The sequence below is a fragment of the Erinaceus europaeus genome, chromosome X (genome assembly GCF_950295315.1).
Source record: "Erinaceus europaeus chromosome X, mEriEur2.1, whole genome shotgun sequence".
In the NCBI taxonomy this organism is placed as follows: domain Eukaryota; kingdom Metazoa; phylum Chordata; class Mammalia; order Eulipotyphla; family Erinaceidae; genus Erinaceus; species Erinaceus europaeus.
In genome coordinates, this window is record NC_080185.1 from 77,035,535 (window position 1) to 77,061,337 (window position 25,803).

Sequence of the window (25,803 nt, forward strand, 5' to 3'; positions counted from 1 at the left end):
AAGATCCTAAGATTTTTGGGGGACAGTTCCTGATATTTACCATCTTTACTCATGTACACTGGATTTTGACCATCTCTAAGCCAGGTACTTTCTCCAAACTGTGACTATGTTCCCATCACAGCTTGAACTACTTTTCCAGCAGCCTTAACACCATGTTTCCCACCCTGTCTGCCCTGCAAATCCCAAACTTAGTTGCACATTTATAATTGTCTGTTTCTTTCAGTCCTAGAACTGGTGGTGGGGAGGAGCACTGTCACGATAGAGTACACTACATGGACAGTGGCACTGTGATCAGATTTTTCACTCTCTGCACTGCTTGGCCATCTTTTTCCTTCTTCTTCTTCTTTTTTAAAAATGATCTTTACGGGAGTTGGGCAGTAGCACAGCAGGTTAAGTGCACATGGCACGAAGCAAAGGACCGGCATAAGGATCCTGGTTCAAGCCCCTGGCTCCCCACCTGCAGGGGAGTCACTTCACAGGCAGTGAAGTAGGTTTGCAGGTGTCTATCTTTCTCTCCCCTTCTCTGTCTTCCCCTCCTCTCTCCATTTCTCTCTGTCCTGTGTAACAACGGCAGCATCAGTAACAACAACAAATAATAACTACAACAATAATAAAAAACAAGGGAAACAAAAGGGAAAGTAAATAAATAAAAATAAAAATTTTAAAAATATATATCTTTACTTAATTTGATAGAGACAGCCAGAAATCAAAAGGAAGAGAGAGATAGAGAGGGAAAGAGACAAAGAGACATCTGCAGCCCTGCTTCACCACTAGCAAAGCTTTCCCCCTGCAGGTGGGAACTGGGGGCTTGAACCCGAGTGCTTGTGCACTGTAATATGTGTGCTCAACTGGGTGTGCCACCACCCGGTCCCTTTTTCCTTCTTCTTGACTTGCTCCCCTTTCCATTCCTCCCATTCTAAACCTCTTCCATTCTCTGCTTCCCCACTTTTAGTTGACAAATGATCTTATCTTCTAATCACTGCTATGCAGATGCTCACTGTAAACAGTTACTAGGTATTTACTACTTACCGGGAAGTATTCGAAGTACTTATGTATATTCATCTATATAACATTCCCAAACAATTCTACAGTACAGGGACTGTTATTGTTCCCATTTTTCAAATGAAGTAAATGAAGCACAGAGACACTAAGGAATGGCAGTCAGGCTTAACTGATAGTGGAGCCTAGATTCAAATTCAGATGTCCTTTGCTCTGATATGTCATTGTACAGTTAAATGGAAAAAGCAAGTTGCAAAAGAATATGTATAGTGCATGTGACCCAGGTTGGAGCCCAGCCCCCATCACATCAAAGGAAGTTTCAGTGCTTCTCTCTCTCTGCCTTGCTCTTTCTATCTGAAAAAGTCAGCTCAGAGTGGTAAAAACTCTAGAATATATATATATATATATATATATATATATATATATATATGTATATATATATATATGTGTGTGTGTGTGTGTGTATGTGTGTATGAACACTTGTGCAAAACAAAATGTTTATGTGTGCCTATACACATACATGTGTCCCTACTTATATGTAGTAATGGACTATGTGTCCAGATATTAACAGTCATAATCTCAGAGAGATTATGGGAAACTTAAAAAAATAGATCACTTCTGATATTTACTTTTTGAAAAAACAAAACGTGTTACTTTTGTAATCAGAAAAAAAGAGGTGATGAAACACAAAGTATCTTTTTTTTTTCTTTTTTCTTTTTTTGCCTCCAGGGTTATGGCTCAGTGCAAGCACTACAAATCCACTGCTCCTGAAGGTTATTTTTCCCTTTTGTTGCCCTTGTTGTTTATCATTATTATTATTGTTGTTGTTGTTATTGCTGTTGTCATTGGATAGAACAGAGAGAAATTGAGGGAGGAAGGGAAGACAGAGGGGGTGAGAAAGATAGACAACTGCAGACCTGCTTCACTGCTTGTGAAGTGACCCTCCTGCAGGTGGGGAGCCAGGGCTCAATCCGGGATCCTTACGCTGGTCCTTGGGTTTTGCACCATGTGCACTTAACCTGTTGCACTACAGCCCGGCCCCCACAAAGTATCCTTTTTAATCTTCTTCATTACCTGCATAGTAAAGTCTGCACTTTTAACTCTGATATTCAAAGCTCTGTGACCACACACCTGGATAGTTTTCACTCCAACTATTTTGTTCTCACTGTTTCCCACACTCACTTTTTGTTCCCTGGAAATACTTTTTCAAACTCCTGGGCTTTACCCATGTTCTTCCTTCCAACTAAAATTCCTATTCCTACCTGGTCTAACTTCAAAACTACTCTCACTTCATATGCTACACAGTCATCCTCTCTCACAACCACTCTGCCAAGCAGTGGCTTCTCTCTCCTGTACTCCGGAAAATATTTTTATAATTCTGGGTTTCATATTCTGATAGCCTGTTGCTGAAGCTCAATTCTTTACTTGGTGGAAGTGACTTGAGGACAGAGGTTGGATCCTATTGTCAAGCACAAGGTTTTTTAAATATTTTTTTATTATTTATTTTCCCTTGTTTTTTATTGACGTTGTAGTTATTGTTGTTGTTGATATTGTCGTTGTTGGACAGGACAGAGAGAAATGGAGAGAGGAGGGGAAGACAGAGGGGGGAGAGAAAGATAAGACACCTGCAGACCTGTTTCACCGCCTGTGAAGCAACTCCCCTGCAGGTGGGGAGCCAGGGGCTTGAACCAGGATCCTTACACCAGTCCTTGAACTTTGTGCCACCTGTGCTTAACGTGCTGCGCTACCGCCCAACTCCCAAGCACAGGGTTTAAGGAGTGAACTCTGCCCCAAGTGACTGTGGGTCACTCTCTTCTTTAAGGTTGGTCTCACCTCCAGGAACCAGGTTCCAGCATTGAGTTTCTTGAGTTCAGCCCAGGAGAAGTTGCTGCTATGGGCAGTGATTCGGGATGGGAATACAGAGGCCACATTTGTGGTTCTGCTCAGATGCTCATCATGCATGAGGAAGGGGACTCCATCAGAGCTGTGGGCACAAAGGTATCAGAGGGCCACATCGTGGTGTTAGTCACCATTTCCAGGGCTCCTCTGCTGTGTCCCTGTACCCCCCTGCTTCCTTTACTTACCTGACCATCACATCGGTCTCAAACACAGTAGCTCCACATTCAGCTGTTTTTCGCAGGGACATCAGGGTGTTCTCAGGGGCCAGCTGGGGAAGAGAATTGACGAGGAGAGAGCAGAGAAGAACGAGAGCCCAGAAACTCATAGACCTGGCCACCACAGCCCTGTCCTGTCAGAATTCAGCCCAATACTCACCATGGGAGCCCCTCGGTGTCCTATCAGACCTGGTTTGGGGGGTAAGTCTCTGGGTTCCATTATACAGGGTGAGGAGATGAAGAGGGGGGCCAGGTAGATGGCCAGGGAGACTCCAAAAAATAGGAGCAGTAGCAGAATCTTGGGACCTGTGGGCAATGGGGGACAGGCTAAGGAGAAAGAACTACAGGTGAGCTCTTGGGAGTGGGGGGGGGGCAGAAAGCAGCATGCAGCAGGAAGCAGAAGCATTGACAGTCAGAGGTGTGTGTGTGGAGTTGGCACCTCTTCGGTGTATACGGTAGAAGGTGTCAGCCACAGGCCAGGCCAGGAGGGTGATGCCAGCAATCGCTCCAATATGAAGGAATGGGGCTGTGGCCTGTGGACAAGAGCTGATAAAGAGGGTTGTTCTTCCTGTTGCCCCCACAAGCATGTGTCTCTCAGTATTCAGGGCTACTTTCAGTCTTGGAGGATTGGGGGTTAAGATGAAGAGTTGGCTTCAGGCAAAGGCTCCCACGCAGATATTGGGTGAAACTCACCTGCAGTGACACACGTAAGCTCTGCCACTCCTCTTGCCATTGGACATCCAATCCCACCAGGCCAGCAGCCACAAGAAGTATAGTAAGGAGCAGCAGCACCTGGGGGCCGGGAATGAGGAGGGCCTCTCTGTGTAAACCTAGTCTCATGGCTGCCTGGGACATGGCTGTCTCCTCACTCTATGGGCATGAAAAAATTCCCTCCCCTGGATGTATCTGCTTTGCTTCTTTCACTCAGCAGACATTGACTGGGTTTCATGCCCTTAGCTCACACCTAGGAATCACATAATGTTATCTTGCATAAATAGCCAGTGAGCCTAGTGGCCCCTCTCTGACTTACTCCCATCTCCATTTTACCTTGTGGACACCATGAAGATGCAGAGGATGGCCACATAGCAGCAGGAGCAAGGCCAGGAGCTGAGGGCAGAGGATGATGGGAGTATGAGGCAACAGGAAGGATCACTGACACCCCCCCCACCCACACACTGTCCCTTCTCTCAGTGCCCAGGGTAGAGATGAGCAGTAAGAGAGGGATGAGAGAGTGGTTAGGCTGACCACCCATGACCTACCAACAGCAGGGATGCATATGTGACCAGTAGAGAGATGACCAATAGGAATGCCAGGGACCAGTCCATCCAGTGTCCCCAGTGGCGGAACAGGAATCTGTAGGAGGGGAGAGGGAGGTGTCCAAGTAGGGAAAGTGGTTTAATAGTAACCTGATGGGATTTGGGGCTGGTGAATTCAGGAGGAGGACTAGAAGACAGTGAGTGGGGAGCCCTATACAGGGCCTGGGGATCCAAGTACTGAGGGGGATGGTAAGGGGAGGCTTCCTAAGGAGTCTAGGTAACAGGAAAGCTGGACTGAGGATTACTAAACACCAAGGGATATCTGGGTAGGGAAGAGGTTGACAAATATGTCAAGGAAATGGGGGGTGGGTGGGTGGATGACACACTCATTGAAGTTGTGCAGGTCATTGAGAAGGATGAGCCCGATGTACAGCCAGCCCAGGGAGAGGAGGAAGGTGAGGAAGAGCAGGCCAAACCAGACACAGTCACACTGCAAAGGGGAAGGAGAGAAGTTCATAGCAATACTTCCTGTTCAGATTTTCCCCAGTGAATGGCAACTCTTTCCCCCCACTTGAGGGAGAGTTTTCATCCTGGAGAGAGTCCCTTGATCCCAGCTGCCTCCTTGGAAAACATTTGGTCTCCTGATCCCCTCCGCCCTGACCCCCTCCTGTGCCTACTCCACCTTGCTGGTTTTCATATCCTGTTTAGGACATTTTCTCCAGTGGCAGCTATACAGGCAGTGGAGGCAGCGGGCCCAAATGGAGCAGCAGCCGGGGGACTCGGTCATGGTGAGAACCTGGGAGAAGGGACACTGGACCATCAGGGCCCCTGAGAGGAGGCAGATTACATTTTCCCTTCCAGTGTTTTAGAGGAGCCTAGGGGAGAAGCAGAGTCTTGGGCCCTTGCTCAGTAGTGGTGGTCACAGGGTAGGTCCTGAATGTGAGGCTGTATGAGATGAGCAAAGGGGACAATCTCCAGGGGGGCTTTCTTGCCTTTTATTCTGGATACCTGGAAAGTCAGTGGGGCATTGGGGAAGCTTGACCTATTTGTAGGTGGAAGGGACACCCACTATGTCCAACTCCTCACTTAATGGCAACAGGATCTGGGGATGAAGTAATTGACCGGGGTGGGGACTCAGGAGAAACTGCCCCGGTTGGGGCAAACTCAGTTCAGCAAGTTGAGGCAGATCTGTTCAAGCATGAGACAGTCCTGTATTGAGCTTTCTACCTCAAGAACCAGGAGTAACATGAAGCTGAGCTTCCAGTTCTGACCTGGGGCTAAGGGAGGCCCAGCCACTTGGCCAGTTGCTATGGATACAGACATTGCACACATCACAAAGCCCTGACTAACAGGAGTTTCTGTCTCCACCTCCAAGGAGGCAGGGAACACTGCTAATCAGAGGAAAACTCGAGGGGACCGGATGACCTGGGTGACCCCCAGTCTTCAAAAGGAACCCTTTTCCCTGCCAGCAGACACCTGGATAATCCAAGCAGTTTCTCTCTCCCCAGTCTTGTCTTGCTCATTCATTCTGCCCAGTCGTTCACCCCCCACCCCGCCTCACACTTCCCCAGTCAAGAATCCAGTCCCCACCTTTCCTGTTAGCGTCCCCACCCTCTGAGTTCACTTTGGCGAAAGTACAACAAATGCAGGTCAAAGGTGTGTTGGAGGGTGTGGCTGTCTTGGTGCAGGGGCTCCCTATACCTTGTGCTTTGGGGGTCAAGCTGAGAATGAGCTGGCTTACTGATCATCACACTAGGCTGAGTGTGTGGCTGTGATTCTACATGGCTGGGGGTGTGCAATTTGTGATTGTGTGTGTGTGTGTGTGTGTGTGTGTGTGTGTGTGTGTCTGCATTAGTAGCTGTCAGTACAGATGGGCTTGTTGATGACTTGGAGTAGGTAAGAGTAACAGAGACATACCCAAAGTATATGTGGTCTAAGGGATACCACCTGTTGTCTTGGGAGTTCCCCTGAAATTGTGGGTGTCAGGGAGGTACAGAGTGGCTAGATTCCTGAGTTAGAGTGTGTGGCTGCTCCTTAAAGTACCCTCCTTCACGAGCTTGCTTGAGAAAAGGGGTGGGGAAGTGGAACTGCAGGAAGAAAATCTCTCTCCCTTCCCTGAAACTCCAAAGTGAAGTTGACCCCTCCCTGCCTCTTCCAGTCCCCAGACTGGGTTGTTGGAGCCAGCCTTGAGCACCATTTGTTAACTCCTGCTTTTCCTCAGCTCCTACCTCAGAACCCAGACACTACCTGACAGAGCCCTACCCACTCCAGCAGCTGTCTTATAGGATGAGCTCCAGAGCTGAACAGCTTGAAAACTCCAATCAGGGTAGGTGAACAGGGGTCTGCTCAAGCCCTAGTCCCAGCCCATTTCCACCCATTCTGTAAACCCCAGCCTTCACACCTTTTCTCAGCGGCAGCTCGTCTCTGCTCTGCTCTCTGCTCTGCACCGCACAGCTTCTCAGCTCTGCTTGAGTTGTCTGCCTCCTCCTTCTTCCAATTCTTGGTTCAGCCCCACGGGTCAAACAGGTGGCACTGTTGCCACCTACAGGAGGGAGACTGTGCAGGTCCTCTCTGAGGGCCTGCAGCTGCTGTATGGATGGTGCCCAGGGTGGGAAGAAGGGAGGGATCGAGGGGGATGGGAGCCAATCTTCTTTTTACATGCTGCTGGTCAGGGGCTTAGGGCAAGGAATTCTTTTGTGCAGCCTTTCCCATCCCCTCAGTCCCTCCTCGTTTCCCACTCAGTCACTGCAGGGGCTTTGTCTTGGCTCAGGGAGGAGAGGGCTGAGGGCATGGGTGGGTGGGCAGACAGATGGGGGAGGTAACTGCAGAACTCTGCAACTTGGCTGTGAAAGAGGCTCCATCAGCCCCCCAGAAAGGGAAGTGTGTGTGAAGCTGGGGGAGGTTGCCATACAATTTTGCAACTTGGCAGTGAGAAGGGGCCCAGTCAGCTCCCCCCCTACCAAACTGAAGGGAATAAGGGTGTGTGTGTGTGTGTTTGTAAATCTGGCATCTAGTTTCCATCTCTTGGGATTCAAGCCTTGATGTGTCCCTCCTCTTAGGATCCTACTTCTAGTTTTGTGAGGCACATCTAGAAAATACAGGGTTGCAGCCTCCTAACCTTGACTAGATCAGGGGTCCCCGTGAGTTTTATGGATTCTGGGTGACACTAGCAAAGCTGTCCTTTCCCCTGTCAACCCAGACAGGAACTGCTCATTTAGAAGATGCTGAGGAATTGTGTCATTCCTGTGTCCCCAAGGCATCTAAAGCCTCTCTACAAAAATCATTTGTGGAATACAAAGACATGCAAAAGATGCTGTTCTACACCATCAGTGGGAAAAGGTTGGCTAGTATATTGCTGAGTCAGTTTAGCACTTATAAAGTGTGGGACTCTGGGTGAGATGGGGGTTAGAGGCTAGCTTAACTGACCCCCTCTCTCTACCTTCTAGCCTTTTATATGGCTGGAAGCAGTGTTGGTGGGAAAGGACGCTTTCTCTGGGGAAAATCTCAGCCTGTCCCTTCCCCCACTCACATGGATTTGGAAGGAAGAAGACTCTCATGTACTCCCTCTCTGCCTTTCTATTGTATTCAGGGGCTATAGTTGGCAATAAAAGAGGCTCCATTGCTCCCTCGAATTAAAATGCAAAGAGAAGCAGGGCTGTTTGCTGGCAGGATGCCAGAGAGGGCTGCTAGGTCACCCAGCCCTCTCACAGGCTTCATTCTAGGCAAGTTGTCCGGATTCCTTTGCTTGGGTTCTTTGGTGGATTCTAGAAGTCTCAGATTTTATGTGTAAGGTTCTCAAGGGTCTTTCGGGACTTTTTTTTTTTTTTTGGTGTTTGTGTGTGGGGGGTGAGATTCATAATGGATGGACATGAAGCTCAGCTTTATAAACTCAACATGGCTGCATGGCCAGTTAGGCAGCCTGAGTAGGGTATTCCAGGACAGCCCCCTTCCTTTTTTGCTCTGATGAATAGTAAGGCAGAAGCCACCCCCTTTCCTTTCAGAGAAGAAAGCAGGCAGTTTGTCTTGTGTAGTCCTGGGACCCAGCAGCAGTATGGTCCCACACCCACGCTCAGCCCAAAAAATAGGCCTCAGGACACTAGAAATGGCCACATCTGCCATTCTAGAAGTCACACAGAGCTCTTGTACTAAGTGACTTTAGTTATTTACGTAACTTCTTTGCAAAAACTAGTAGAAACTAGTTACTTACGTAACTACTAACTATTTTTTGCATCTACAATGTAAGACAGCTATCTACCTAGAGAGTTTTTGTAAGCAGAAAAACTGGGGAGCCAGGTGGTTAAATGCACACATTACAGTGCACAAGGACCTAGGTTCAAGCCCCTGTTCCCCACCTGCAGGGGGAAAACTTCACGAGTGGTGGAGCAGAGCTGCAGGTGTCTCTCAGTCTCTATCCCTCCCTCTCCTCTCAACTTCTCTCAGTCTTTATCTGACAATAAGTAAGTTAATTCATTAAAAAAAAGAACTTTCTGGGAGTTGGGCGGTAGTGCGGCAGGTTAAGTGCACGTGGCACAAAGCGCAGGGCTTGGCGTAAGGATCCCGGTTCAAGTCCCCAGCTCCCCACCTGCAGGGGAGTCGCTTCACAGGCGGTGAAGCAGGTCTGCAGGTGTCTTTCTCTCCTCTTCTCTCCATTTATCTCTGTCCTATCCAACAACAACATCAATAATAACTACAACAATAAAACAACAAGGGCAACAAAAGGGAATAAATAAATAAATATTTTTAAAAGAACTTTCTATTTTGGGCAGGGATAGATAGCATAATGGTTATGCAAAGAGACTCTCATGCCTGAGGCTCCAAAGTCCCAGGTTCAGTCCTCTGCACCACCATAAGCCAGAGCCGAGCAATGCTCTGGTAAAAAAAAAGGCAAAATTGTGGCAAGCACATGGTTATGCTTAGTAAATATGCTTCTTCCTTCTCAGATATTGAATGCATGCAGGTTCTATAGTGGAGGCCTGACCACTTGCTTTGCTAGGAGCATTCTAATTTCCTAAGGTGGCAGAGCAACATGAAAGTACAACACAATCTTCCACACTCCCCTCTGGTGAAGAGTATCACCACAGGTACCTACAATGACCCCTTCATAGCATTCATTGGGGTTGAGTAACACAGGTCGAAATGGTATTTCTCCCTCTGGCACAGGATATTTTCAAACAATAGATGTACTAAGATTTATTTATTTAACATTAACATTTTGAAAGATTTCATTTACCTTAGCAACACAGAAGGAAACTGAAGGAATAGTTAAGACACAATCCAGAGAAAATCAGGACAGAAAATATTACTAGGGACTGGTTCCTGTTGAGTTAACAGAAAGCTGAGTTTGTCCTTTCTTCAGCAGGTAGCTTAGCACCTTTCTGAAGACAAGAGAGTAGTAGTCTAGGGTTGGGGGAAGGAGACAGAGTGTCAACATCCAATGAAGGTTTCTTCTCTTTCTATAATATACTGTTCTTTTTCTCAAAAAGAAGAAAACTGAAATCCAGATGAATCATAAAAAACAAAACTCTTCTGGCTATAACTTGGAGGACTGTCTCAAGCCAGACTGTGGCAGAAATGACAAGTCTAGCCTCAATGGGCTTCTTCTTCAACAGGGGAGCAGCCAGAGAAAAAGCTGGCATTGCTGGCTAAAGTCCGTTTCTTTTTCTTCCCTGGAGCTTTATTTTCTTGAGATTCTGTTGCTGCATGCTTCAACTCTGAGAGGCTAAGGGAGGAGGAAGCTGGATCTGTCTTCTTTAATAGCACCTGTTCCACATCACACATCTCTTTCAAGATCTAGGAAAGACAGAGACAGGTATGACTAGATCTTGGGTAGGGACAGATGTTCAGCCCAGACAATACAAATACTTAGCATACTCCTAGGAGTTTTTTTTTTTTTTTTAACCAGCACACTATTCAGTTCTGGCTTATGGTGGTGCACGGGACTGAACCTGGGACTTTGGAGCCTCAGGCATGAGAGTCTCTTTGCATAACCATTATGCTATGTACTCCCACCTACAAACAAGCATTCCTTTCTTTTTCCCAGAGCATTCTTTAGCTCTACAGGGATTGAACCTGGGACCTTTGAGCCTCAGGCATGAAAGTCTGTTTGCATAATTATTATGCTATCTCCCTGTCCCCTCAAGGTCTCTTGAGATTGTTTTGCTTCTACTCAATTCTCAGACCCAAGTAAGTGAACTGTATCTTTACCAACTCTCCTTATTCCACAGTCAACAAAGAGAGGGACACTGATATGGTTGGAAACACCTGCCTTCTATCCCACCTACTTTGCTATTGGGAGTGGCACAAACAGGGTTGAAGAAGCTTAATCCTGGCGTCACCTCTGTGGGATCTTCCAGTTTGAAGGAGCCCTCAGCATCCTGTGTGCTTTCAACAGTGACCATGCTATCCTAAAAATCAAACAGAAAGGCATATTAGAAATCCAGCTACCAGGGATAAAAAAATCAGTCTGTTTCCCTTCAACTAGTGAGGTTCCAGCTCTTAGAATGTCTTATCAGTCATTCTAAGTCAATTTAAGGGAGATGTTCCTAGAGGTCACAGTACTTGAAGGCAGCCTCTGAAGGCAAAGGAGTGAGTGGGAGAACAGCACAGGACACATTATGAGGCAAGGCTTGAAACAAAGATAAGTTTGGTAATTTCTTTTTAATTAAATTTTTTAAATTTATTTATTTCCCCGTTTGTTACCCTTGTTGGTTTTTTTTTATTGTTGTTGTAGTTATTATTGTTATTGTTATTGATGTCATCATTGTTAGATAGGACAGAGAGAAATGGAGAGAGGAGGGGAAGACAGAGAGGGGGAGAGAAAGATAGACACCTGCAGACCTGCTTCACTGCCTGTGAAGTGACTCCCCTGCAGGTGGGGAGCCAGGGGCTCAAACCAGCATCCTTAAGCCAACAGTCCTTGAGCTTTGCGCCACATGTGCTTAACCCACTGCGCTACCGCCCAACTCCCAAGTTTGGTAATTTCTTTGATTACTTTTCCTTCTTACATAATCTGCAATATCTCTATTACCAGTTTTAAAGCGTGTTGTTTGTATTAATATTCTTTTCAGAGAAAGAAACTGAGGCCAGGAGAGAGATGTTACTTTGGCAACAAGACTACTCTATTGCAGAGAGTGGATTATAGCCCATTGTCATGGAAACAGAACTGGATGAGAGTCATGAAACCCAAGATCTAATTTTAGCTATCATGATCAGCTGTGTAATAATAGGTAAATCACTGAAGCTTATCTCTAGTACTCAGTTTCTTTCTCTGTAAAATGTAAATGGAAGAATAGGACTAGATCCATAGTTTATATAACTGAAATTCTCAGAGTAAGTCTGATATGGAAACAAGAGCAAGTTTCTTTCATTTAAGTGAGGTCAAGGTGAAGGCAGGCATCAGTTGTCTGCCTGGAAGTACATCCATGAAGCCACCATAGGACTCCAGAATCCACATTAAGAAATCTGTATGGGAGGAGGGGCTGGGCGGTGGCACACCCAGTTAAGTGCACATTGGGTGAAGTGCAAGGACCCATGCAAGGATCTGGGTTCGAGCCCTTTGGCTCCCCACCTGAAGGGGGTGTGGATGCTTCACAAGTAGCAAAGCATGTCTGCAGGTATCTCTTTCTCTCTCCCTTTCTCCCCTCCCCTCCCCTCTCAATTTCTTTCTGTCCTAGCCAATAAAAATGGCAAAAATGGCTGCCAGTGTCTTTATAGTGCCGACACCGAGACCCAGTGGTAACCCTGGGGGCAAAAAAAAAAATCTGTATGGAGGTAGACTCCTTCAGGCTCCTGACACTTTTACCATTCTTAGACTGACCTTTAACTTTCTACTTGGGTCCTTTTAGGCCTACTCACCTTAGAAGTCCTTGTGTCTGCTTAAAAAATTATTTATTTTATGAGTGAGGAGGAGACAATAGTTAGAACATTGTTCTGGCTTATTTGGTGTGGGGCACTGAACTTGGATCTTTAAGCATGGAAACCCTTCACTCTAATACTTAGCCGCTTCCCTGGATACTAGTCTTTTTAAACTGTTCAGGTATAGATGTTCAAGAAATGCATTCTAGGGTTAGCAAATATATGCTAAAGTTGGTGGTTAGTTATGGGAATTGAAAACTAAGGCTCTATTAGTCTATCACATGAAAACATCTGAGTTTTCAAGAGAGAAATTGTGGTAAAAAAGTGTAATGTGGATGAAAAAAGTGTTTGACTTTTATAAAAGTATAAAAAATTTAAAAAATGTGTATAAAAAATAACTGCCAAAGGGCTCCCTTAATAATGGCATGGATAGGGCTTCTGCTTACCCTCTAGGTGTGAAGGATGACTTGCTGGAGGATTTCAATTTTATAACTGTGAATTTCTTGCCCCCTAATACAACTCCTCTGTTCTAGCCTATGGACCAGTGAGTGGGTCAACTCAAACTTTTAAAATCTGTATACTAAGCTCTCTTAACAGAGGTGCTTTGAGTTGACACTAAGAAAGCTCCGGAAGGACTATTTTTCAATGTTTTCCACTGTGCTGCCATAGCAGATAAGATCTGGTGTATAATCTCTTATAAGACCATGAACTCTGCCTGAAGTAAACTTTGGCCAGAAGCTTTGATTCCAAGGGGCTCTGAAGATTCTGAGGCAGAACTTAGCCCAATAGTACAGGATATTATGTCTCTGTGCAAGTCCCTGTATTGGAAGTCAGTGATGATAGAAGAATGAGAGGAAGACCACAAAGAAGAGCTCAGCACTGAGAAGCTGCAAGAACTTCAAAGGCCACAACAATATACAGTGGCTAACGAAGTCTCTTCACATGAGGAGGGAAGAGAGGAAGCTCCTACTGCACTGTTAAAAGTACCTGATGGTTTATTGGAAGTGTATTCTCTTCTTTTACTTTGCCACCATCCCATTAGGTCATCAGCTGCTCTCAGTACAGGTAAAATGAAATTAAATTTCACTTTTATCTATCACTTTTTTGTTTGTGTCTTTCTAGTTTTAAAGTTTTGTATTAAAAAAAACTCAACCCCATAAATTGCCCAGTAAAATATGAAATTTCTGGGGTTCAAAAATGGATTTCAGTTTTCATTACACTTTATGGAAAAAGCTAGTCTGGTACCACTTTTCTTGCTTTTTGGAACCAACTAACAATGAGTACTGAAATACTACTGTGAACCTAAACTGATGAACAATAAAACACAGTATACTGAAAATGGCAAAGTGCAAATATAAAGAAAGGATCTTAAGAGCACTGAGAGAAATAGTAATGAATCACTTATAATGAAACTCCCATAAGACTATCAGCTGATTTCTCAATGGGCAAGCCTAAAGGTGAGAAAGGACTGGTGTGATCAAAACTTTGAATGAAAAAAATCTCCATTTAAAGACTGCTCATTTGAATTTGGGTTATCAGTCAGATCTGAAGGAATGACAAAAAACTTTTTAAATAAACAGTAAAAAACTCACTACCACTAAACTAGTCCCATAATAAATGCTAAAAGGACTTATATAAAAGGGAAATACTGAGCAATTTCACTCACAGGAGTTATGTGAAGAAAGCATGCAAGAGAACAAAGAAAGTCAAATTATACAAACCTTTAGACTCAACTACAGAGCTGAAGTTACCAAAGGGAACACTGTGTGTGTTTGTGTGTGTGTGTGTGTACACACGTGAGCATAAAGTGGGTTGATTGCAAGAGTGGGGGGTCCAGTGTACTTTGTGGAGAGATACTGGAACTTTGGTGGTGGATGTGGTGTATAAAATAATTTGAAGAAATGTAAAACTGTACTTCTAAAACAGGGGTGAGGGACAGCTGGCATGCAAGCTGAAATCATTTTGTCTGTTCCTGCCAAGGCAACCACAGGTGAGACTTAAAATTCAATAGAATTAGGAGTGTTTTTCATAGCAACATTAAGTACTGATTTTAAGTTGGCAATTTTGTACGACCTGCAAATGATGCTATAACTGTCCAAATGACCTATGGAAGAGAAAAAGGTCACCCCAAAGACAAAAGAAAATATTTTTTTAAGGGTGGAAACTAGTGAGAGGCATGAAGGGGTGGGGAGGGTCAACAGTACTGTTTTTACCTTGCCTTGCTGACGGTTTCTACATTTTGTGGAATCACAACTGCAGTCGATGCCACAGTCTGACTTTTGTCTTCTGCACCCACACTGCTTGTTTCTACACCAGCCCTTGCAGGAACACTGGAAAAAATATATTTGTAGGTACATTATGGAAAGGATTACACGACTGTTTTAAAGTGCCTTCTTTCCATTTTGCAAGAGTCTCTTAAAAAGAGACTCTTGCAAACTAGCAGCAACTTATTCGTTTCTATCTATTCAGTCTTCTCTTTACAGAAACAATGATCACCAAGAACTACCACAGGTTTACTAAGAACATACAAACCCATTTTCTTTTTTTAGGTGTTATACCAGAGGTACACCATAATAATGTAAAGCAACTAACACAGATTCTCTTGATAATTTTGTGGAAAAAAAAAAGAACTATAAGCCTCTATCATCCACATAGTTCACAGCTATTAATATGTGAGTTAGATGGCAGAATTAGGTAACAAGTAGTGATATTAGCTACTTGTTATCTTTTAATCTACCCAGCTGTACTTCCAGCCAACTTACTTTTTTTTTAAAAGGAATTTATTTATTTATGAGAAAGATAGGAGAGAAAGAACTGGACATCATTCTGGTACATGTGCTGCTGGGGACTGAACTCAGGACCTTATGGTTGAGAATCCAGTGCTTTTTCCACTGTGCCACCTCCCAGACCACATCCAACTCCCTTTATTCCAAGAAAAAGTCTCTTGAATAATGTATTATTTCCCTCATGCATGTCTTTTGCTATAACTTTTCAATAAAATATAGGGAATTGTGTTATGTCTTAAATTCTGTATTAGTGATATATGAGATGTAGAGTCAAGTGTAACTCCAGTGCTATTCATCTTCACTCTGAATATATCATAATATATGTTTCCTCCACACAGTACCATGTTCCACACTTGCCAATAAGAATGCAAAAGTAGTTAACAATTGCCTTTTATGTCTCGGGTACTTATATAAGTATTTTCCATAGATTAAACCCATTTATCAATAAACATACTTCCTTGCGTGCAAACTTAGGAGTTCATTATGCCTATGTTTACAAAAAATACATTAAAAAGAGGCAGCTGAAGATATTTATAGGAAGTGATATTATAAAAGAAATGACAGGGGGAAAAAATGACAGGGGAGCTGGGAGGTAGCGCAGTGGGTTAAGCACACATGGCACAAAGAGCAAGGGCCGGCGTAAGGATCCGGGTTCAAGCTCCCAGCTCCCCACCTGCAGGGGGTCACTTCACAGTCGGTGAAGTAGGTCTGCAGGTGTCTGTCTATCTTTCTCTCCTCTCTTCTCGATTTCTCTCTGTTCTATCCAATGACAACAGCTATGACAACAATAACAACTACAACAAGTGTAACAACAAGGGCAACAAAATGGGAAAAATGGTCTTCAGGAGAAGTGGATTTGTAGTGCAGGCACCAAATCCCAGTGATAACCCTGGAGGCAAAAAAAATGACAGAAAGTAGGAGTTTGGTTGGGAAAAACTTAAGTAACAGAGCTTACAGAATGATGGATTAAATTTAGAAGAGACAACAATGACCATCCAAAGACTGACATGATGAATGAAGCCTTTCTATAACATTTCTGATCTAATCCCCTTCAGTTCTATTAATTCAATCTTTCAAAAATACAGAGCTGGCACTTGTATACACAATCCCAAAGCTGAAAGGGCTCCCAGGTGATTTTTTCTTTAAAAATTAGATAGAGAATACCATTCTTTACAATCAAACTATTACCATGATCAACAATGTGCTCCTGATTAAATTCTAAATGGACTTTGTATTATACTCTTCTACTCATTATATTCTAGCCAGTTTAGCTCCTCTTTGATAGCTAATTCCTGCTCTGAAATCTCTGCATTTGCAATTCCCCTTTCCCTACATTATTTTCCTTTTGCTTCTTTTATTGACTTTCTTCTTCATTTTGTTCAGATCTAAACTTAAATATCTACCAGTCTCAGAGGCCTCATCTAAGTACTCTTGTACTTTTTCCCTTATACATCATTTTTGTAACTTTTCTTTTTACCTCCCTTTTTTCTTCTTCTTTTTTTCCACCAGGGTTATAGCTGAGGCTTGGTCCTGGCCCTACGAATCCACTGTTCTCCAGCAGCCATTTTTAAATTCTAATTTTTATTAGATAAGAGACATTAAGAGAGGACAGGGAGACAGAGAGAGTGAGAGAAAGATAGACACCTGAAGACTTTTCTGCTCATGAAGTATCCTCCCTGCAGGTGGGAAGTGGGGGCTCTAACCTGGATCTTTGTGCTTGGTAATATGTGAACTTAACAGGGTGTGTCATGGTCCAGCCCCCCTATTTCCTTTCTTTTTTAAAAGATTTATTATTCATTTATGAGAGGTAATGAGAACCAGAGCATCATTCTATCTAGCACATGGGGTACTAGGGATTAGACTCAGGATCTCATGGCTGAGTTCAACACTATATTCACTATACCACCTCCCAGGCACTTCTATGACTTTTTACTATTTTCTGTTCTCTCATTTTATCATCTAAAATTATTTTACATTTTTTGCTATTATTCCTCTCTTCAAAGAGAATACAGATCCAAATCTAAGAGGGAGCAAGGCATTATCACAGACATATGCATATCTATATATCTATGTATTTCTCTCCATATATATATACACCATATACCATATACCATATATATAGTGTATCTTAACTGGTAGCAACCCATCAGTATGTCCCAGTACCATAGCTGAGAACCATTGTAATAGAGATTTCTTTTTTAAAATATTAATTTGTTAATTTATTCCCTTTTGTTGCCCTTGTTTTATTGTTGTACTTATTGTTGTTATTTATGTCACTGTTGGATAGGACAGAGAGAAACAGAGAGAGGAGGGGAAGACAGAGAAGGGGGAGAGATAGACACCTGCAGACCTGCTTCACCACCTGTGATGCGACTTCCCTGCAGGTGGGGAGCTGGGGGCTCGAACAGGGTTCCTTACATCGGTCCTTGCATTGTGCTATGTGCGCTTAACCTTCTGCGCTACCACCTGACTCCCTGCAATAGGGATTTCTTCTTGATATTATTATTTGGCAGCAGGGTTATTGCTGGGGCTATGTGCCTGCATGACTGGTAAGAACTTGAAAACCTAAAGAAAGCCTCAGGTTCCAAACAGATACTTAACAAGTATCACCCAGTAGATCTGGGATCTAGGGCTTCAGGTGCAGGGTATGGAACTAGCAGTCTCACTGGCATTGAAGAACTATTGACTAGACTACACGACAGAGGAAAGAACTGCTCCTACCCCTTGAATGTTCTTCTTTGACACCTTAACTAGCTTTGTTGGCTTCCACTCTTCATCATCCCCATCATCAACATCGTCATCCTCAGGTTCATCCACTGAATGCTCTGAATGTTTTAGTTCTTCAATGTCCATGCTTTGCTCTAGGAACTTTTCTTTAAGAAGACGGGATGGTTTGGGCTTAAAAAAAAAAAAAAAAGGTTTGGAGTAGATATTTGGTCAAATTTAAAATACACATGGAATATAACTTTCCAGTAACTGCTGCCACTATATTTTCAGAGCAGAGACTTCAGGCCCCCACAAATATTTCCCACTTGAAAATTCTACTTTAACCTTTGACCTCACGGAGCCTTTGAAGGGATAGAAAATAGACAGAGGCCAAGCTGTCTAAGGGAGGAAGGAGGAAATCATAATATGATAAGTATCTTTAGATGGACAGCTGAACACTGTTCTTCCTCCTCCTTCTCAGTTGTTTTACATGTACCGTGTACATGATCAAAAGTCAGCTTTCTGGGAAGGGAAGAATGCTAATTTTTCAAAATTATAATGCAGATTTATATCTAAGATTCAAAGGCAAAATGAGACATTGGAATTTTAGCTGTCAGCATCTACTAAAAAGTGGCTGTAGCAAACTCATCCCAAGCTCCAGCTATGTAAATATCACAGTACTGAGTAGTATACCTTTGGTGGGACATATTCAAATGAAGAGTCTGGAGACTGAAGGAGATCCTTAGGAAGATGAGGCTTCTGTCTGCTGGCTACTTGAAGGAGGGTCAATTTCTATTTAAAAAAAATATGAGATAAGTATATATAATGTGGGGAAGCTGTGGTAGAGTTCATGGCTAAAATAATGAATTCAGATCCACTTTACCTCAATTTTAAACCTTTCATAATTTATAGCTATAGTAAAGTGAAGTGGGCAAGAGTTTGAAGGAATCCCACTTTACAAGATCAGTATCAGTTTCATAAGACAGCAAGTTAAAATGTGTTTATACCATTTTTAAATGTGCATGATTATATCACATAATAACACAATATAGACCTCTTAAGATATATAGCCAAATCATCATTTTCAGGGTGTCCCCAAGAATGGACCCTAGTAGCAAAAGGGTCTCCTAGGGATTAAGTGGGTGGAAATCTGTATAACCTGTTTGATGATTTCATTCTCTTGGAGAAGCTGCTGATTTTGCTCACACACTTCTCGCATCTTCTCAAGTTCTTCATCCTATTTCCAGAGAGCAATGATAGGTGGGGTTATTTTGGGCACTACATGTGGGTTACCAAACAACTCATACAGATGAAAACAGTGCTGCCAAGTTGTTGCCAGATGGTGTTTGCAAAGCAGGCATTGGCACCCAGAAAAATGCTTGAGTCCTACCAGTTTTTTGGTGTCCAGAATAGCCATTACAACACCCCCAAGTAGCCCTATACACAATTGCAGCAATCATGGGTTCTATCCTCCATGCCTTATTCATTCCTCTCTATTTTTTGTCTTCATATTCCTTATTCACATCAAGGGGCTGATTAACCAACATAGAGATTGGCTGTTTCTTTGAAGTCTACAGATGCTTCTATTCAACCTTTTCAATAAAGATTAGACAATCTATTAGCTACTCTAATATGCCTGATTAAACTTATTTGCATGAAAGACACATTCAGACATATAACCTTAACTAGCTTGGTATTGTCTTTGGAGGCACTGAGAAAATCCTAGAGACTGGTGGTCCAGGAATAACATTTATGTTGGATAAGGTAGTACTCCGATGTTACCAAAGAGTATATATAGTATTCCATACCTTTAGAAGAAATCTAGATTTCAGGCACTTTCCAAATAATGTTAGGTTTCATATCAGAAGACCAAGTTCAGAAAAACAGTCAAATATCCCAAGGTTTCTACTGAATGATTTCATTTTAGAAAGTTCTCAGAGCACCCTCTCTTTTTTTTCTTCCCTCCATGGTTATCGCTGGAGCTCGGTACCTGCACTATGAATCTACTGCTCCTGGAGGCCATTTCCCCCCCATTTTGTTGCCCTTGTTGTTGTTGGATAGGACAGAGAGAAATCGAGAAAGGAGGGGAAGACAGAGGGGGAGAGGAAGATAGACACTTGTAGACCTGCTTGTGAAGTGACCCCCCTACAGGTGGGGAGCTGGGGGCTCGAACCCAGATCCTTACACTGGTCCCTGCGCTTCGCACCACGTGCACTTAACCTGATGCGCTACTGCCTGGCCCCTCAATTTTTTTCTATTAGTGATTTTACCACCAGAGTTCTGTGTCTCCATTCCCTCCACTGGAAACTACTAGTTCTCTCCAGATCACAGATATGGGTTGACTATTATTTCTATAACTATCTATATTTATATGTATTTGCCAATTTTTCTTTGGTTTGCCTTCTCTTCCTAAGTCACACCTACTACTTCTGAATGTCCTTCACCCTCTTTCCCCCCCCCCCTTTCTCTCTCCAGATCCTGATGGAACTGGAATTCAGGGCTCTCTGGTCATCTTTCCCTAACATTTACCCCTCTGGAGGTAAGGACCAAAATTCTTTATGGGCACAGAAGGTAGAGGTCTGACTTGTAATTGCTTCTCTGCTGGACATAGGCACTGGCAGGTGAATCCATACTCCCAGCCTGTTTCTATCTTTCTCTAGTTCAAGTTTGAGGTAAAGAACTAAATGGCTTCAAAAGTTTTGTGTGAAATATGTTCTGTCATTTCTATTAAAAAAACACCATATATATATATATATATATATATATATATATATATATATATATATATATTCTATATGAAGCTATATTCTAAACATATCTGAATCAATCAAACAGGGCCAAAATAAAATAATCGTTAGCATTAAAATAGATTTCGTAGTTAATTACTGTTAATTATAGTAGTTAATTAATGAATCAGATGATACTATCAGTCAGGCTATGGAACCTATCTTTGGAGACCTCTGCCCCATTCACATACTTGGCATTTCAGTGTACTCAGCAACTGTTGTTCCCTTTCACTGGCTGACTCCTCCAGTTGTTTTTCTGTCATTTGACTTTGCTGAAGCTGGCTAAGAAGGTACAGCACCTAGAGAAAGATATGACCCAATAAGATTAAAGGGAGCAGGGGAAACAGCATAATGGTTATGCAAAAATACTCCAGGGCCAGAACTCTCAGAAGGCTAGAAATGGACCTACACTATGATCCTGCAATTCCTCTCCTGGGGATATATCCTAAGGAACCCAACACACCCATCCAAAAAGATTTGTGTATACCTATGTTCATAGCAGCACAATTTGTAATAGCCCAAACCTGGAAGCAACCCAGGTGTCCAACAACAGATGAGTGGCTGAGTAACTTGTGGTATATATATACAATGGAATACTACTCAGCTATTGAAAGTGGTGAATTTACCTTCTTCACCTCCTCTTGGATGGAATTTGAAGAAACCATACTAAGTGAGATAAGTCAGAAACAAAAGGATGAATATGGGATGATCTCACTCATAGACAGAAGTTGAAAAACAAGATCAGAAGGGAAAACACTAAGCAGAACTTGGACTGGAATTTGTGTATTGCACCAAAGTAAAAGATTCACTCGGGTGTGTGTGTGTGGGGGGGGAGGAGTGTTCAGGTCCTGGAATATGATGGCAGAAGATGACCTAGTGGGGGTTTTATTGTTATGTGGAAATGTTATACATGTGGAAAACATTGTATTTTGCTGTCGACTGTAAACCTTTAATCACCCCAATAAAGAAATTTTAAAAAGAAAAATTAAGAAAAGAAAATTAGTAATTACTTCATATAATTTATTATCTAATGCCAAAACTATACTGAAATTTCCTCAAATTTACCATTTAGAATTTTAAACATCAAAATTCAGTAAAAAAAAAAAAAAAAAGAATTCAATCAAGACTCTTAGAAAAAAACAACAATTTGTCCAACCCCTGTGGAGAGCAGTCTAGAGAACTCTCAAAAGGCTAGAAATCGACCCACCCTATGATCCTGAAATTCCTCTCCTGGGGATATATCCTAAGGAACCCAACGCACCCATCCAAAAAGATCTGTGTACACATATGTTCTTAGCAGCACAATTTGTAATAGCCAAAATCTGGATGCAACCCAGGTGTCCAACAACAGATGAGTGCCTGAGCAAATTGTGGTATATATACACAATGGAATACTACTCAACTATTAAAAATGGTGACTTCACTGTTTTCAGCCGATCTTGGATGGACCTTGAAAAATTCATGTTAAGTGAAATAAGTCAGAAACAGAAGGATGAATATGGGATGATCTATCTCATTCTCAGGCAGAAGTGGTTTAAAAATGAGATTAGAAGAGAAAACACAAGTAGAACCTGAACTGGAATTGGCATGTTGCACCAAAGTAAAAGACTCTGGCATGGGTGGGGGGTAGAATACAGGTCCAAAAAGGATGACAGAGGACCTATTGGGGTTGTATTGTTATATGGAAAACTGGGCAATGCTATGCATGTACTCGAGGGCCCCAGGTTCAATCCCTGGCACTACCATAAGCAGAGATGAGCAGTGCTCTGGTCTCTTTCTCTCTTTCAGTAAAATTATTTTTTAAAAACAGAATTTTGGATCAAATCTCAATCACACTAAACAGTGACCCAGATGACTCTAGTGTGATTCGGTAGGCGAGAATTCTTACCAACCACCCATGTGACCTCCACTGTGATTCTGTAGTAAACTGTACACAGCCACAATGCATATCTGAATGTTATTCTGGTACTGAAATAGGATGCTAAAAACTATCTTCATAGGTATGCATAAACTTTGAAAAGTCATTTCTCACTACTTCATGCTTCATATTTCTAAAATTTGGAAAAGACTTCCTGCTTTTCTGAAGGAAAATAGATCCCACTATTCTTTCAAGCTAACAACTAAAAGTGATGCTTTGTTTCACAGTATAGTTCTTTGGCATTCCAGAGATTACCTTCTCTTGGTGCTGTTGCTCCGCTCTGACCAGCTTATCCTGCAACTCTATTTTTACTATAGTAAAATGATTTCGCTCATCAAACAGCAACTTCTGCATGTCATCACAGTTGGCCTTGCTCTGTTTCAGGCTGCTTTCAAGCTTGCTTACTTGTATTTTGGAGGAGACTAACTAGAAGGGATAAAAGAAGATAAGTTTATTTGGAAAATGGGTATGTTTCTCCCATTCATTAGGGAGGAAAAATTCCTCCATGTTAATATCATTTTTTTTATAAATAAGAAACTAATACTAACTACCATTGAATATTAATAGTACTACCATGGTCAACATATATATTTTTTCATTGTATTGATTGATTGTAGAGACAGCCAGAAACTGAGAGGGAAGGGGGAGATAGAGAGGAAGAGATAGTCAGACATCAGTAAACCTGCTTTATCACTCATGAAGCTTTTCCCCTACAGGTGGGGATTGAGGGCTTGAGGCAGGATTCTTGCACATCATAACATGTGCGCTCAAGCAGGTGCGCCACCACCTTGCCCATCAACATATTTTTGTTGAGATATCTTAGAGCTATGAACCATCTTGTTAAAATCTAATGATATGTGGTCCAGGAGGTGGCGTAGTGGATAAAACATTGGACTCTCAAGCATGAGGTCCTGAGCTCAATCCCCAGCAGCACATGTACCAGAGTGATGTTTGGTTCTTTCACTCTCTTCTCCTATCTTTCTCATGAATAAATAAATAAAATATAAAAAAGATCTAATGATCTAAGATTTAATGTCATTCTACCTCAAGGCAAGAATAAATTCAACACTAACATTATCTAACTACAAATTCCAACATTTAAGAAATTCTTTCTTAATTTAAGAGCAAAGTTCTGAGTCCAGGAGATATCTCAGCAGTAAATAACAGGGTATACACGTCCAAGGTCCAAGATTTGATTCCTGGCACTACATGTGTCAGAGGTGAGCAATATGCTCTGATCTCTCTCATAAGAATGCATATTAAAACAGAAAGAAAAATTCACAGACACACCCTTATACATAATTATGTTCCATTTTAGATTTTATGTTCACATGATGGAACTTGTAGACACATTAGCTGAGACTGCAGACCTGACTCTTCAGATTACATTGATAATCTATGCTGGCCTAGTTTCCTAATTTAATTTACTTAAATGAGGGGGGGCAGAGAGAGAGGGGAGGGGGAGAGAGAGAGAAAGAGAGAGAGAGATCTACCAACACCATCCCAGAACACTGCTCAGCTCTGGCTTATGATGGTGCTAGGGACTGAGCCTAAGAACTCAACCTCAGGCTTCAACATCGTTTTGCATAACCATTATGCTGTCTCCCCAGAATTTGGCCAAGTTTTATTGATATATTCACTACTACATGCAAATCACAACATCATGAACATCACAAGCACTAGCATTCAGAGAATACCCACTATTTTCTTAGTTGAACAAATCTGCTAACCAAACATAAAAAAGTAAGAAGAGTACCAATACTCCAACTTGCAAAGTTGTTTTGTTTCTGATACAGATGCTTCAATTAACAGAGGTGATCAATTTTAATTCTTCTTGAGACAATGTAAGATCTTAAGTACACTATTTAAGGTTAGTGAAGACAGATTTTCCTTAAGTTGAGGATGTGTTTATCAAAAGATGATTAGATTTTTTCTTTCCAAGACTGTACCTTAAAATTTTTGAATATACATCTCATAATTACTTTAAAAAGTAGTACAATGTAATTTTTATTTTATTTATTTATTCCCTTTTGTTGCCCTTGTTGTTTTATTGTTGTAGTTATTATTGTTGTTGTCGTTGTTGGATAGGACAGAGAGAAACGGAGAGAGGGGAAGACAGAGAGGGGGAGAGAAAGACACCTGCAGACCTGCTTCACTGCCTGTGAAGCAACTCCCCTGCAGGTGGGGAGCCGGGGTTCGAACCGGGATCCTTATGCCGGTCCTTGTGCTTTGCGCCACCTGCGCTTAACCCGCTGCGCTACAGCCCGACTCCCACAATGTAATATTTTATGTTTAACCAGTAGACTACTAAGGTAGGCATCTAGATCTTTTCTTAATAATAGCAAATATTTATTATCCACTTGCTATAAAAGGCATGATAGGTATCAAGTCATATATTTGTATTTTTGTTATTTATTTATTTACTATTGGATAGAGAAATTGAAAGGGGAGATAGGGAAGAAAGACACCAGCAGCCCAGCTTCACCAATTGTGAAACTTACCCCTTGTAGGTGGAGACCAGGTGCTTGAACCTGGGTCCTTGCACAATGCAATGTGAGTGCTTAACCTGGTGTGCCATAGATTTTCTTTTTTAAAATTTATTATTATTATTTTCCCTTTTGTTGCCCTTGTTTTTGTTGTAGTTATTATTGTTGTCATTGTTGGATAGGACAGAGAGAAATGGAGAGAGGAGGGGAAGACAGAGAGAGAGGGGGAGAGAAAGAGACACCTGCAGACCTGCTTCACCTCTTGTGAAGTGCCCCCACCCCCGCTGCAGGTGGGGAGAGGGGGCTTGAACCCAGGTCCTTAAATAAGTCCTTGAGCATAGTACTATGACCAGACCCATAATTAATTTTTTATGGAGGAGAGAGAGAGAGGGAGAGGAAGAGGGAGGGAGGGAGGGAAGGAGGGGGAGAGAGAGAGACACTAGAGAACAACTCCACCCCAGCAAATGCAGTGAGAATTCTATACCTCCCCTGCCACTACAGTTATATATACATATATTGCCTCCAGGGTTATCGCTAGGGCTCAGTGCCTGCCTGCACTATGAATTCACTGCTCCTGGAGGCCAGTTTTTCCATTGTATTGGACAGTGCAGAGAGAAATTGAGAGAGAAGGGGAAGATAGAGAGGGGGAAAGAAAGATAGACACCTGCAGACATGCTTTACCACTTGTGAGGTGATCCCCCTGCAGGTTCAAGCCAGGAGCTTGAACTAGGATCTTTGGTGCTTTTTACTATGTGTGTTTACCTCGGTATGCTACCACCTGCCTCCCACCCCCCAGTCATATATTTTTACAAGTGACTAGCCTGTTTGTTCACAATCTTTACCCAACTGAACTATTTCATTAATGTTAATGTCATTGTGGTTTCTATCATGATATATG

General features: G+C 42.5%; 2 protein-coding genes across 7 annotated transcripts in view; both read right to left on the reverse strand.

Moving 5' to 3' along the window:
* The window catches only part of GDPD2 (glycerophosphodiester phosphodiesterase domain containing 2), a 33,606-nt gene extending 26,593 nt beyond the window's left edge, over positions 1 to 7,013 (reverse strand). For 2 of the 5 annotated variants that reach the window (XM_060182837.1, XM_007530761.3), the window contains exons 1-10: positions 6,771 to 7,013; positions 5,052 to 5,165; positions 4,756 to 4,859; positions 4,373 to 4,466; positions 4,161 to 4,220; positions 3,807 to 3,905; positions 3,553 to 3,646; positions 3,274 to 3,419; positions 3,084 to 3,166; positions 2,833 to 2,983 (exon numbers count right to left, since the gene is read on the reverse strand). In XM_060182837.1, the coding sequence (XP_060038820.1) occupies positions 2,833 to 2,983; positions 3,084 to 3,166; positions 3,274 to 3,419; positions 3,553 to 3,646; positions 3,807 to 3,905; positions 4,161 to 4,220; positions 4,373 to 4,466; positions 4,756 to 4,859; positions 5,052 to 5,156 (936 nt within the window). In that variant the 5' untranslated portion in view covers positions 5,157 to 5,165; positions 6,771 to 7,013. Of the gene's footprint in view, positions 1 to 2,832; positions 2,984 to 3,083; positions 3,167 to 3,273; positions 3,420 to 3,552; positions 3,660 to 3,806; positions 3,906 to 4,160; positions 4,221 to 4,372; positions 4,467 to 4,755; positions 4,860 to 5,051; positions 5,166 to 6,770 lie in introns of all 5 variants that reach the window. The other 3 variants (XM_060182838.1, XM_060182839.1, XM_060182840.1) reach the window with 3 other exon arrangements.
* Positions 7,014 to 9,548: 2,535 nt separating this feature from the next.
* The window catches only part of KIF4A (kinesin family member 4A), a 131,385-nt gene continuing 115,130 nt past the window's right edge, over positions 9,549 to 25,803 (reverse strand). Inside the window, exons 24-31 of one of the 2 annotated variants that reach the window (XM_007530760.3) lie at positions 22,675 to 22,845; positions 20,693 to 20,800; positions 18,875 to 18,952; positions 18,409 to 18,507; positions 17,731 to 17,907; positions 14,437 to 14,553; positions 10,651 to 10,773; positions 9,549 to 10,159 (exon numbers count right to left, since the gene is read on the reverse strand). In XM_007530760.3, the coding sequence (XP_007530822.1) occupies positions 9,956 to 10,159; positions 10,651 to 10,773; positions 14,437 to 14,553; positions 17,731 to 17,907; positions 18,409 to 18,507; positions 18,875 to 18,952; positions 20,693 to 20,800; positions 22,675 to 22,845 (1,077 nt within the window). In that variant the 3' untranslated portion in view covers positions 9,549 to 9,955. The remainder of the gene's footprint in view (positions 10,160 to 10,650; positions 10,774 to 14,436; positions 14,554 to 17,730; positions 17,908 to 18,408; positions 18,508 to 18,874; positions 18,953 to 20,692; positions 20,801 to 22,674; positions 22,846 to 25,803) is intronic. The other variant, XM_060182836.1, reaches the window with a different exon arrangement.